This window comes from Antennarius striatus, chromosome 12, assembly GCF_040054535.1.
Source record: "Antennarius striatus isolate MH-2024 chromosome 12, ASM4005453v1, whole genome shotgun sequence".
NCBI lineage: Eukaryota > Metazoa > Chordata > Actinopteri > Lophiiformes > Antennariidae > Antennarius > Antennarius striatus.
In genome coordinates this window covers 10,534,588-10,549,399 of record NC_090787.1, presented here as the reverse complement: position 1 = coordinate 10,549,399, position 14,812 = coordinate 10,534,588, and the positions used below count along the sequence as shown (strand labels likewise).

At 40.6% G+C, this 14,812-nt stretch overlaps 1 protein-coding gene across 1 annotated transcript; it reads left to right on the top strand.

The window, feature by feature from the left end:
* The first annotated feature begins 31 nt into the window (after positions 1 to 31).
* LOC137604800 (UPF0524 protein C3orf70 homolog B-like) lies at positions 32 to 14,095 on the top strand. Its single transcript, XM_068328877.1, has 2 exons — positions 32 to 1,354; positions 11,849 to 14,095. The coding sequence occupies exons 1-2, from the start codon at positions 1,171 to 1,173 to the stop codon at positions 12,529 to 12,531; spliced, it is 867 nt and encodes a 288-aa protein (XP_068184978.1). The 5' UTR covers positions 32 to 1,170; the 3' UTR covers positions 12,532 to 14,095.
* The last annotated feature ends 717 nt before the right edge of the window (positions 14,096 to 14,812 follow it).

Here is a 14,812-nt window from a genome sequence, read left to right as displayed (position 1 = left end):
GGGGACTAACAAAGGGATCTTAAATCTTTAATCTGCTGTTCACTCCTTAGAATTCATAAGTCTTATTTGCACAGAAGAACTAAACATGTGTTGGTTGTATATTTTTATATCCATATCTATGGGACATTCCGGTGCACTTTTATACCATAATATGTAATACAGTAAAGATCTAATCTACAATTATGAATCAATACCTACTCATCACACCCTCATTCATCGATCTATGTCTGTAAACAGTGCGTTTGTTCCAGGGTTGTTTTTTATTCTAAACCTCGGTGGTATTTAATGTACACGTCTCGTCCAGAGCCGGATCACAACTCCTACCCTACCGGGAGTCACGGCTCTGCTTCCTGCTGACCAGCTGAGACAGACGCACGACGCTAAACTGCTTTTGTGTAAATCAATGGCTCGGTCCCAAAGAAATCTCACCCCCATCAGTGAGCAGATGTTGGGGTCGCCACCTAGCGGATAAAGGCTCCTCCATGAGCAGCTGGATTATACAATCTGATTCTCCATTTTGTCTACTACAGTATCTCTGATCCTTTGATTGGTTGGTGGTACATTTATTCACCAGCGAACAGTCTTGATTTACACATTCATGTGACTAACACACACATCACAGCCCTTCAGAGAATTCCTTCTGTTTTCTGAATATTTTTGTGACTTATTAAAGTGAACCATTCCAGATTAAAAGCCCGCTGTCTTGAAGTTTGTTTAGCTCGATGGAAGCCTGGGTGTGTTTTAAGCGCGTAAAGCAGCTGTCTTTGTTTTACTGGACTCCTCCCGTTGTGTGGTGAAGTTCAGATGCGCGCCGTTGTTCCGTACGCGCGTCACCGACGCGCAGAAAGGGGCTTCCGCGACTGGAGGATGGAGAGATGTGTGGATCACGACCGTGGGAGACATTTAATGTGACACTATCCTCAACCGATCCACGTTCCTCCACTTTTAAGGGATAAGTTTCGAGCTTCTGCGTCAGAGGTTACCCAGCTGTTCTGGAATCAGAGATCCGGCATCGCCTCTTTTTTTTTTTTAACCCCCCCACTGCGTTCGTCTTCCAGCTGAAAAGCTTCAAGGGTTCGTGAAGCGTAAAACCTCGGCTCGGTCGCTCACGTTTATGTGGTAGTTCTCTCAGACGCAACCTGCGTGTGTTTGGATCCGGGAAATGTTGGCATGGCCGCCTCTGGAGCACAGAAGTGTCCGAAGAGCAAGAAGTTGGACCAGGCGCAGGCTCTGGCCAAGAGCTGCGCGGGGAGACCAGACTTCCTGCCGTGTGATGGACTCTCCATCTGCGCCACGCACAGCCACGGGAAGTGCTTCAAACTGCACTGGTGCTGCCACTTGGGCTGGTGTCACTGTAAGTTTCCTCTGCATGGATCAGTACCAGAAAGCTTGAGCTCACCGTCTCTATGATGGAAACATGCTGTGAATGGAGACGTCGTCTTACACGCTTATGCCATTGCGTTCTTAATAAGAGACTCATTCGTTATTAATAATTAGATATCATAAATGTTATGATCTTTTTATTATGAGACACTATAGGGAACAAATGCCCGTAACAGCAGCTTTTCAGACCATCTCAGATGCTTTTTTTTTTTTTTTTCTGGAGCGGGTAGTCTTGTTGGTATTCATCGCATTAATATCCAGGTTAGAGTCATGGTCACGTTTGTTCTTGAGTTACACCTTCAAACATCAAATAGAACCTAGTCTGAACCAGAAAGGCAGCAACAACCCAGAAGAGCTGCTTCAGAGTCTGCGTCATTCAAAAGGATTTGGGTTTATTTCATTTATTTATACCCATCTTTATTGAGACACGGACATTTGCAGGGATTTCCTTCTTACAACTTATACATCCTTCTTTGACAATGAACTTCAATGATGAACAAGTTTTTCTTTCCTACAAATGATCATATTTAAGATGATAAGTTTTAAAATAAAATTCATGCATTAAACTTAACGATAAAGTTACAACTAAATATACTTCACTGAATACCTGCACTGCAGAAACAAGCAGGCGACGGCTCTGTTAAGTTTTCAGAGACAAACACAATCGTTGTGTGATTTCTTTGTGAACATGACATCACGATATCCTGCGATGCGCATGCGCACATGGCGATGTTGGCGCTGAAACAATTGAGGGCACAATATTATTATTATTATTATTATTATTATCATCATTTTATATGCATTTCAGGATGTGAATCTCTTGTCTTTCATTTAGTTTCAACAAACATGGCAACATACACTACATGTACTTGATGTGAAATCATTTTTTAAAAAATTCACAGATAAAAATTCGACAACACTCATATTCATTTACTGTAATTAAATGCCCCCTCAGCGTTCCTTATCCTCAAGCTGTCGAGACATCGTAAAGATGAGTCATCGCTTGCATTTCAGCTTTCAATGATAAGGCTTCAGAAATGGTCTCAAACTTTTTCCTCACCGTCAAAAAAAATCACTTTAAAAAAAAAGCCAGCAAAGAAATTGTCCTATTTTTAAGTAATTCTCTGTTTTCTTAGAACATTTTTAGTACACATCTTTTCTTCATTGTGATAAACATGAGCAGTGTTGTTTATTTATAAGTCAATCACACATCCTAAATGCCAGTCCAATTAAAATTGAAACTACGTAGTCTCCATCAGAGGCAGTATTTATTCCTGTTTGAGTAATGTTTGCTTCAGATGACAGTGCCCAGCTCTTTTAGTAAATTATTTATCCTATGTCATAAAATATTTATTTGTGACACAAAGATTTTATATCTGCTGTAGGAAGTATTTCTGCAGATGGATTCAGGAGGGACTGAGAAGTTTTATTACCATGTTTTTTTCTTGTGATCTTCTCATGTTATTGTCAGTTAGTAACATTTACAAGATCTTTAAAGCAGGGACTATACACTGTGAGCTGAATTCAGTGATACCACCACAATATCAATCAAGCTCAATCTCATTCATATTTCCTACTGGGAACCTGAGTGAAAGCAGCACACAAACAGATATTTTCCTTTTCACTTTTAAGAGTGTCAAGTGACATTTTCACCTCCACTGTACCTCAGACACCTCCCCTCCATTTGAACCTTCCTCAGCCTGACACCTTGTCACCAGCACACAATCACAATAGTGTTGCTTGGCCTTGACAGGATGTCCGTCTCTTTGTGCTGCCCTAATTTATCCCATCACTGGCTGCCCTGAAAATCCTCAGATCAGTGTAAAACACAATCAGCCGGCCATTCTGCACCAGGAAGTCGGGGCTTATAGTGTGCAACTCCACAAGTCAAATGTAATCTTTGCTGTGTAATCATTGGATTTAGATGTCTGCCTCCATCCGGATTGAGCCAGGAGATTTCAAATATCTGATGTGGCAGAAAAATTCAGAATCCTTTCCAGTATTTATTATGTCACATCCAGGATTATCCTGTCTCAGGGAAGCGTATATAGTGTTGCATCATTTGTGAACTTTATGGCGCTCTCTTCCTTTAAAATGTTCATCACTATAACTGAAAATATGTTGAACAATGGAGGTTTTAGCCATTCAGTACAGGCATTTTATGGTACAGAAGAAAGAACCAGCTAAATCCTATTAGGATGTTTCACCTTCACATCTCTTTCCACCATTATGGTCTTGTTTCCTTTGCAGAACAGCCATGCACCACAGTGAGAATAAACCAGTTTATATTGCTGAGTCAGGCAAATCCACAGCTCCCAGTGAGAAAAGTATGCAAGTTTGTGCATGCACCAGCCCCTGCCCACATCCTCCATTCCGATGACAAGACGACGTATTAAAGCGGGAGTGAAATGATGTAAAATTGGTACTCTTATCTGGTCACATTTTTATTTGGAACGTGCCCATAACTGCCGCCTGGAGTGCAAAATTGTTCTGAAGCTGATAATTGTGCATTCACCACAGGGAGTGTTGCTAGCATGCCTTTTTAATTATAACTTTAATAGGTTTCTGGGCAAATAAATCCCAAATCTCAAAGTGCAGGAAGACATAGCTCAGCATTTAAATTGTCAAACACAAATTGTTTCCATTATCTCACCTGTTAACCAGTGTGAGGTGATTAGCTCTGACTCCCTTCCTGTCTTCACCTCAGAAAACACAACATCCCAAGGTTGTTCCCTCTGGTTTCTGCTCTCCGACAATGCCAATCATCTTTGCAGACTCCAGCAAGAAAATTATCTCGTCCCTTTGACGACCTTCCAGCATTTCTACATGATTGTAGCTTTGGTAATCCTTTGGCTGAGAAAACGGGGAAAGCTGAAATTGGATGTAAGGATGGAGGCAGTGTTCTCAGCTGGTGACATCAGTCCAAGCCTGTCATTAGTGGTAATTAACCATGTTTAGTGTCACTGTCAATGATGTCACGTGTGATGAGAGCTTTTGCTCACAGCAACACTGGAACCACCTGGACTGATTATGTTTCTCTCTCTCTTTATTCTCTGCCAACTGATTACAATTACCAGGTAGAGCAGTGAAGACTCTATTAGAGTTCTGATTGTGCCCCATTATCTCCTCATACGAGATCCAGACCTTGAACAGATGTGAGGAAGTTGCATCGTACTGTCTAACGTTTCCATCTCATCCATCACATTGCCCACCTGGAATGTTCAACTATGTCCTGAAGTGAAACACAGAGGCTTACTGGGCAAAGCTCTATTCTGTTGATTGATTTAATTCAAAATGTACTGCAGTGCTGCATCAGAAAAAGCTTCAGTAAATATTAAAGGATCACTACATTGTCAGCAGAGGTCAGAGGAGGGGCGCTGTTTTTGACTGACTGTTCTTATTTGGAATTGAAATACTTCGACCACTGTGACACAAGTGACAGAGCAGCAACAAATTACCTCAGGACTTTCTGTAAAGCTTTAAAGACAAATGAGCTGCTTCATCATTTGTCAGAGCTCTTGTAGTAACGTCTGTGTATTTGAGCATCTTCTCAATCTCCATAATTCAGCACTCCCAAGGGAAAACCCAGCAAGATGAATTAGGAAAAACAAAGTATACGTAATACATATTGTATATATACACATACACATTCATACATATACATAAATTACATGCATTGACATATAAATACACGCACAACATTAGCAGCAACATAAGCATGGAATGATGCACAGATCATGTCAGTAATAAGGAAGTCTGAAATATTTTGGTAGCATTCAGTCACGGATGCTTTTTCCATGCCTGATATAATTCAGTACCACATTCCCTGTTTGTGTTACAATCCCTCATGACAGCTCAGCAAAGAAACACTTCCGAACACTGTAATCCCTCTCGCCTGTCTCTGGGTTCTGATGTTGTGAATGATGACTTTCTGTCACACTGGTTTACCGTAGAATGTCGTTAATGTTAAAGTAACACGATTTTCTAGCCGTGACATGAATGCATGTCCATATACGTACCTGGTTAAATGATACTGAAGGTCAATGGAGCGTTGGTAAGCAGCTGTGACAGTTCGTTTATACTATGCCCCTCAGCTGGATTAAAAGGCAGAACCTGATGCCCTCGTACCCTGAGAATTATGGATTAGTTGTGTTAATCACAAGTGGAATATTTCACTGTATTTAAACAGAAAAATCTCCTGATTTTTTAAGAAGTAAAATCATTCCAGTAATCTAGGAGTGTGGACTTTCCATCTTTTACTCTGTAAACCAGTACTGACAGGATGAATGATTAAAGTGACCCATTTAAAAATATTTTTCATCGGAGTACTGCATTAAATAAATCTGCTCTCCGTTAAGGCCCTTACTAAACATAATGTTCTCTAGCACCAGTCAGAGGGTTTGGTATTTTTCACTATGGTGACAGACTAAACAGTGGAGCTAAATATGGCCATTAAACTGGAACAGCCCTCTCTCTGCAGGCACGGGACAGGAAACAGGAAATCACATCATGCGATGCTGCTCAGAACATCCCCCTTCCCTGATATCTGAAACTTTTATTTTCGTCTCTGAAGCCCCTTTGTTGGACAGATGTGAACTGGATACCAGCGGACGTGTGAGCAGACTGTATCCACAGGCGAGAGGCTGCAGCTGCTGCTGCTGCTGCTGCTGCTGATAAATGATAACTATCTGCTAAAGTAATTGCTTTTGCTCACCTGGCTTCACCAACATGCTGCTTAGAACAGGTGTGTCGCTTTTACAGTAGATCTGTTCAGCCAGGACACAAATGCTGCTGGCTTCCTCAACATAAAAAAAATCTGGGATGGGGGGTTGTTGATGACTCACTTTCTGCTGAGGCCTAAATATAATCCAACATTAAAATGATATACGTATAATCCTTTCCCCATTTGCTTTCAAAAATTTGTTGACGATAAACCTGAATCTCTCAAGTATTTCCTTCTCATGCAGCCTGACAGTAGAGCTGTAATTGGTCTGTGTGATGTTGAAGCTCACTATACCACACATCTATGGGGACTGAGCAGTTGTTGACCTTCCACATTCACCTTTAGAGAGTAGAGAAAGCGTTCAAGATGGAGTCAGGGAGTAAAGGAGTTGCTTGTCTTTAATGTACCGTACTCCTCCACTTCTTCCTACAGAATGCAATCTGGCCAGGTTGTGGTAAAGGAGAACTAGTACTCAACTGACTTAACTGGTTAAATAAAGGTGAAATTAAATTAAAATTAAAATGTGTTGTTACCCAGGGTTTAGCTGTCTGTTTTTCTTCTGTCTTCTGAATAACTTGAACGCTTAATTTCCCCCATTAATTTATTTTAGATTAGAGTGCACCCTCACGCATTCGCATATGGAAGCTCACAGCTTCACTTAATTGTGGATTTTTGGTAGGCAGTCACGTGATATCGTACACGCATTCTATTGGCTGACAGCATCCGGAAGTGCGCTCGGTTTCGTGAGTCTCGGACTTACATAAGACACAAAAGTGCTTTAAACAGTCCATAAGAGTGTGGGAAAAGGTAATACAGATAGAAGGTGGTTTAATATCAGTATGGGGAGGGTCATAAACGTTTACATTACCGTAAATAATAAGATAAATATCCGACGCTGTTTAAATCAATCCACTTGATCGTTTTTTGAAAACGTTTCGCCTCTCATCCAAGAGACTTTGTCAGCTCAGATGACCAAAGAGGAGGTTTATGGACGTAGTGAAAGAGGACATGAAGGTAGTTGGTGTGAGAGAAGAGGATGCAGAAGATAGGGTTAGATGGAGGCAACTGATTCGCTGTGGCGACCCCTGAAGGGAAAAGCCAAAGAAGATTTTACTTTAGTTTATAAAATTACTGTAAAAATCAGTCACATTGTTGCACTTATTTGTATCTAATGAAAATAATTATTCTAATGTTCCCACTTCATAGATATTTTTTCTCTTAGGATGCCTTTATTTTATTGCTACCAGCAAAGATCCTTCATTATCTCTAAAAGCGAGCAGAGTCACCCCGCTGCTTTGTAAGTGCAGAGATCCTAAATCCTTGATTAAAATGTTGAAATCAAGAACGGTTATTTGCCCTTTTGACAACCTCATTAGCATTCCTTCTTCCTCCAGAATGCTGTTCATCTGTCCTCAGTGAACCTGTTGCTTTTGCCGACACTTGCTGATAACACCATGAGAGATTTCCAGCTTAGAGGCATTTTTTTAAAGTATGGAAATGCCGGTCCTATGTTTCCACTGTAGCGTACTTGTCTCATGATTATGTCGTTGTAAAATTGTGGGTCTGCAGAGAATCTCCTATTTCTGATTGTGAAACACAGAGTCAAAACTCTTATGTCTGCAGATGATGCTTCATTTGAACCAATCTTCCTTACACTGTCGCAGGGCTGCAAATCTCTTTTGACATGCGTGTCCAGTTATCTGTAAAAAAAAAAATGCACTGCATAAAAAGAAAAACAAGGAATTTAAGATACATCAACAGCAGCTGTTTTTGTGTCTTTCCTCACTAAAATAAAGAATATGTGATATTCTACATTTGGACTACCATTGTAAAACTAACAATGACTTGAGCGTACGTTGGATAAATAAGTTGTCTTTTGTGCAGCCAGGCTTCATTTTGGGCTTCATTCAATTCATCCGCGACACAGACTTTTATTTCTGTCTAAAATCAATTATTTTACATGTGATCCTTCATTACCACAAACATGGCCACTCATTAAATCCCACATTTAAATTCTCAGCCCACTACATGTACTAATCCATGGAAAACCAACTCCTACAAATGCACCATTTCCTTCAAACTGCAATGCCCTGCTGTTTTAGAAAATGATTCAGCTTTTTTTTTTTTGTGACCCACTTTTAGTTATTAAGATGTTTAGTTAAAACCATTGGATGTCTGGTTTAGTGCCACAGGCAGAGTGAGTGTCTCAGACAGTTCTGAGAGACGAACCAACACATTGTTGGTTTTGATCTTTTTCTAGGATTTGAATTTGTTTATTTTGAACAAATGAAAATTTGGCAAAAGCTTCATTCTTTTGAAGAACAACTGTCATCATACCCTAAAATTAAAACATACCGTATATAGGAGAATGGAGGATTGAGTTAGTTTTCTTTTGGAATGCTTCTGCCCTTTGTTGTGTATGGAAATACAAACTCACAGTTGCTCGTACTTAATAGGTAACAACTGAATATTACAAACACTGAGATGTTCAACCTCCGTCAACTCTGTACTTTGTGAGCTGTCTGAACAATAACGTGTCCTGTGGAAATGCTTAGATATTTCATACAAACCTTTATTTTGACAGGAATTTAAAATGCTCATGCATCATTACTCCTTGCATCATGCTGCATGCATTTATTCTCCCCCCTAAAAAACCTCTGAAACATGCAGTACAAATAAAGAAAGTCATCAACATGTAGAGGGCAAATGTTGCCGCAAGAGGGCAAATATAGCCGCAAAAAGGGCTCAAGCCAGTGTCGTCTTGTGCCGGTCCCAAGCCCAGATAAATACAGAGGGTTGTGTCAGGAAGGGCATCTGATGTAAAACTTTTGCCAAATCAAACATGCGAATCAAATCTATGACTTCCATACCGGATCGGTCGAGGCCCGGGTTAACAACGACCGCCATTGGTGCTGTTCACCTACAGGGTGCCGGTAGACTACTGTTGGTCGAAGAAGGAGAGGAGGAAAGTGTGTTTGTAGGAAGAGAGAGAAGAGGAACGCCAAGAGTATAGGACTGGAGAGGAAGATCAACACCTTTAGCTGCAAAGAAACCATTTGTCTGTTTGCTGCTCATTAATTCAAATGTTATCATTGTTGTCCTAAAATAAACAGCTCCCCTGCTTCCTTGTTGTTTTTCACAGGCCACTTCTACCCTTTCCAGTACAAGGGGTGTTGATGTGTCAGCAGTCACTGAGCTGTCTGTGTTCCTGTATTTATACTTTGAGTAATTCAGTGTGACGTTGGGTTGTGTTTCTTCATTTTTAACTTTGTGCCACAAGTTTACTGCTTTGTTTTTTGTCACCACAGCCTCAACAAACATACCACATCAAAATTAAGGGGCAGACTAGTGTTTTCAATACCTGATTCAGTGATAATTAATGATTATTTTCTTAAATTATGTTGACTATTTCTTATTTTGTGTAATATGTCAGGAAAAAGTCCAAATATTGAATTTTAATGTGATAAACAGTTAAATATATCATCTGCATGTCTGGAAAGGTAAAAACTTGAAATACTTTGATTATTTAATTTTCACAATAGTTTCCAATGAACTGTTGATTTGAGCCACGAAAACAGACTAAATATTACTGAGCTGACAGATGACAAGTCCTCTTCTGAAGCTTTTTATAATCTGATGTAAACTAATTTTGCATTCTGAATTCCCTCCACACGGCTGCTGAAGACGGCCATGTTTATATAGCATTAGCTCCTGGTGTTTGTCCTCCTTTATTGCTCATGGTTTATCAAAACTCCAGATGGATGAATGCATTTAGATGTTATATGTAAGATCACCAAGTCACCAATGAGGGTTTTAGCTCTTTGTTGCAGCTATTCTGGCTGAATGCGCTCATCTCAGGCTGAACATGGGCCATTGGGTTCCTCTCATTAAACATAGGATGGCTAATATTCTCTCTTTTGTCTGTATTGACAATGTCTCCTGTGTTTTGTGTCAATACAGCTGGAGACAAGGCCTCTTTAATCTCTTTTCATGGGTGGACGATTTCTTTTCTTCCTTTACTAAAGAGCTTGTCGGCGAATTTAGCTTTTCTTATGGAACGTGAACGTTCAGCCGATTAACCTCAACTTTACGGTCTCATCTCAATAAAAACTCTTTGTCCATTCAGAAATGCAAAACAGTCTCTAAATCAGTTCATTGTAATGAGGGCATAGATTCGATTGAACGTCTACCCCAGCCGGTGAAACAAAAGACAGGGCTGGAGTGAGAGATGTGATGCGTAGGCCTGTCATCTTCTGTAGTTCGTGTCTCTCGAGGGAGTCTGTTAAACACACATCTGAGCCACACTTATTCAGGCAGCGCAGCTCAGAGTTGGAGGCAGTGGGCTGCACACAATGAGTAACATTTGGGTGCAGTCATTTTGCACAACCACCACTAGTGTAGGCATTTTCCAAAATGGGAGGCATCACTCACGTGGAATCGCACAAATGCGACCACTTTCTGGAACACACTCACGGTCTTTATCTAATCAAAGATTTATGTCATCCCGGGCACGTTATCCTTGTTAGTCAGCATCACATCATGATTTCTGACATGCATTTCATGGTGTGACCTTATCCTAGTTGTTGTTTCCTTTTTTTAAATTAAGTCTTGCATCAGTTCCTAAAGGTCAAAACTGATTGCTTCACTGGCTTTCATGTCCTTAAATCTAAAGTGTGACACACTGCCGCTGCAGAACCACCTCAGATGGTGGCTTGGCAGATATTTTTGCCTTTGGCTGCATGAAATGCTTTGTGATGTGAAAATTGCTGCAGCCTCTAAGGAAGGACAGATGATAGGTTACCACAGATGCATTATTCACTCTCTGTAGCAAAATAGAGTCCACTGGAAAGGCTGACAAAAATGTGTTTATCCAACGTTAATAATGTTCTGCTAGCTTCATGAACAAAGGGGAGTGGCAGTGACTTCAATGGAAAAAGGTTCATATTGATGTTGATTATAATAAATGTGGTTAAAAAGACATGTAAAGGCTCAAAAAAGGTTTGTGTAGAACTATTATAATGTCCTTGACATTCACCCTTTCTCGTCGAGGACTGTCGCCCAAATATCGACTAAGTCTATAAAGAAACATGAATTCTTACTTCAGTTCCGGTTCTGTCCTCCAAAAAGTCAAACTTAAATTGTTACCTTCATCCTCAAAAACCTCTGACTGAACCCTGATATCATGACAAACTTCTGGCCCATGGTTGATATCCTCTTACTGTCAAATCTTCAAGAAGGCCTCATCGCCTTCTAGCTCAAAGCCCACCTCATCCCTGACTGTTTGAACCCTTTCAATCTTCTTTCAGCTTTTCTGTAAGTCACCCACCAGCTCCTCCTCTCAAGCTCTGCTCTATAACTGTGCCTAATGTTTGGGGCTGCCCAGGCAGCACACCGAGGGTTAATCGTAGCTCTGTCATTGTCAGCTGATGCGTGTGACAGCAGTGAGGACCAAAAAATGAAGATGCTGAAACTAAAGCTAATGAGCCTAAGGATGCTACGTTAGATTTGAGGGGAATGGCAGCGATGGGTGATATTTCTCCTTGGATCTGTCACAACGCCTACACATAGTCACATCCATACTGTCATTTCATCTGGTCTTAATGTAAATATATTGTTCACAACAGCTTAGAATGAAAAAAAAAAAGATTTGGGATTCTCCCTAGCATGCTGCTTCCACATGCCGTAATGTCAAAACTATGTACCTGTAGATTGATTTTCGATGTCTTTCTTTTTTCCCTTTAGGTAAGTACGTGTACCAACCCATGACCAACGTGTGCCAGCTGCCCAGCACAGCGGTGCCCCCTGCTGGTGCGGAGTACAGCAACACCATTGACCTTTCCCTCTCTCTGGCTGAACGCTTCCTTAAACTCGCCCCCTGTTTCCAGTCCCCACCTCACCTGGAGTCCCCCAAGTACTGCGTCATCGCTGATCTGTTCGTGGACGACTACATTGTCAAACGCATTAATGGAAAGATGTGCTACGTGCAGCGACCCCCACCTCCCTTACCAGAACCGCCTCATGCTCCTACCCCTCCACCCCATGCCGTCTTTACACCCCAGACGCCGCCAAATCCCACTCAAGCTATCAAGCCCACTCCGCCGACCCAACAACCACCTGCACCACCACTTGTGCAACCAGTTCAGCAGGCATGCAATGAACAGAAACATCCCATCTTGGTGGATAAGGTAAAAGGTCCCAAAATGGACCACTGCTCCTCTCCGTCCAGCTCTGAGGACTCTGGCATCAACGCCTTAGGTCTGCACTACCTGGAGTCCTGTGAGGAAGAGACCGAGGAGGAGGACGACGAGTTGAGCACAGATGGGAACTCCAGCCCGAGCAGCCTCTGGGATCAGGATGACTGTTCTCTGCTGTCCCCATCCAAGTCCATGATAGAGATCATTGAGAAAATCGAAACAACTGTATAACTGATGGACATGAACACACCTGCACCGGAGCGGATCCATAAGACAGCATCATATTACTTAGAATAGCACCTGAGGGTTTCTTCTACATGGACCAAGAGGATACAAGCCCACCTCTAGCACTACTGCAGAGCTTTGCCATGTTGTTTGGGTTTGAATGTGTTTCCCTACAGATGACCAAGGACTGTGCACTCACACACAGCCACTCCTTCATACACAACCCCTGCATGGAGTGTATTTCTAGAACTTATGAATAATACAGGAAAAATTAGAAGCACAGGAATATCGAGCACATGCACATTGGACCAAATGGACCAGTTACCTCTACATGGTTGTTAATCAGTGACAAATACAAAAGGAATCTGTAGTCGGTGCACCAGATGGAAGAAATGTTGTCTTCTCATAAGTCATATATTAGTGGAGCAGAACTCAGTCTGAATAATTGAGGTCTATGCTGGTCGATTTGATGATGATATTAAGATGTTTGGTATTTCTGAGTGTTCTTCAGTCAGAAATCAAACATCCATCCCTTCATTTGGATTCAGAGGTGAGGTGGCAGATAAGCCTGTCATTTCCTGTTCTTGGTCAGTAGCTTCACCTACGCATTTTAATTCAGCATAATAAGTACAAGGCCAGCTACCTCTCCTGGGCCTAAAGCACATCAGCCTTTTGCCCCTTAATTACCCAGCTCCAAGCTACAGGGACAGGCCTGCTTTTATCACATTAGTAGCACAGTTTGTCTGTGTTAGTGTGTTAGTGTTCAGTGACACAAACATAGGTGGGGCAGATAGGTGGGGAGGACAGTGTTCGACAATCAACAGTCACACAGAAGCACATTCATATTCTGTTCCTGCCAATGAGAACCAACAATGTGCTCGCAGTTTCATAACCATATATCATATATTGATATGTTCTGACTTGTCGAGCTGAAGTGAACTATGACACTGTTCAAGGTTACATGCTATATTGAGCAAAACACTTTTATTGACCTTTGTTTGCGGCGGAGAAATTAAATTGCATGGATGTGTCTGTCAAAGACTTAAAGCGACAGAATGATATTATGGCAGCAGAAACTAGTAAAATAAAATACGTACAGTATAGTGGAGAGGGAATATACAGGACCTAATATATATACACTTATTATAATAGAGCAACATTGTTATGTGCTTTGTGGGCTTTACAGTGAAATGTCTTATGATGTCAGTTGAAAGGAGATTGAAGTAAAGCTGCACAGCTGGATAAACCTGTCAGTAGATTTGTTTGATAGTAGCAGAAACTTGTTACTTAAAGGAGATTACAATACGGGATAGGTTGCTGAATCAGTGTTGTGATATTGTGATGGACATGATGTTATAATAAATACACTCAAATATAACTTTAATGGGACAGACCCTTATTAGTCAGTTAGGACAATGACAAAGGGCTGGGTTTTGTTTTTTTTTGCTTTTTATGTTTAAGGAGTTATTTCCTGGAAAGTCATCGACAAAATGTTCCCTGAAATGTTCACAACTATGTATTGTCCCAATACTACCCTACCGTAGATGTAAAAATAAACTGCATGATAGCATACATTTGTAGAAACCCCTCATTTTAAAATCAACACATTATAAGTGTTCAAACCCTGAATCTGTTATTCAAATAAATTATTTTTTATTCAGGGACAACTCTTGATATAACACTGAACACAGTCCCTCTGAATATGGTTTTAAACATGTCTTTTGTTCAAACTATTGTTACTTTATTTTCATATGAATAAATCTTAATGAAACTTATTTTTAATTTTAAGTAGGTTTGTCTTTTGTAATCAGTTTGAAGTAAGTGGGCATTATCTGAAAAAACTAAACTAAAAACCAGACTGTAGGAGTTTAGTTTCACTAATACATGATTCAGAACAAAAAGGTAGATCACAGGATGCATATCATTTGACTGAAAAACAAAAAATAAAGATTATACTTAGTTTGCTTTGTGGTCAATAAAATATAATCCAAAGCACACTGTATTTAAAAAAAAAAAACCCTGTTATTATTTCTCAAAACCAGCTCTAATTGGATGACAGACAATGAGCTATCTTAGTATATCTGTGAGCTGAAGTCCATTTAGTAAAGACTTTTTATCTATTGTTATTACTCATAGAAAAGCACAAATCTAGCTAACCCGCTTCTCTTCGACACAAAACTTCCTGACTCACAGATGATTCATGCCCTTCAGACAAACTGACTCACATCATGTGTTTACCTCCTCTGAAATGTGTGGAGGAATAATCTTTGTGTTTTGCATGTTCCCA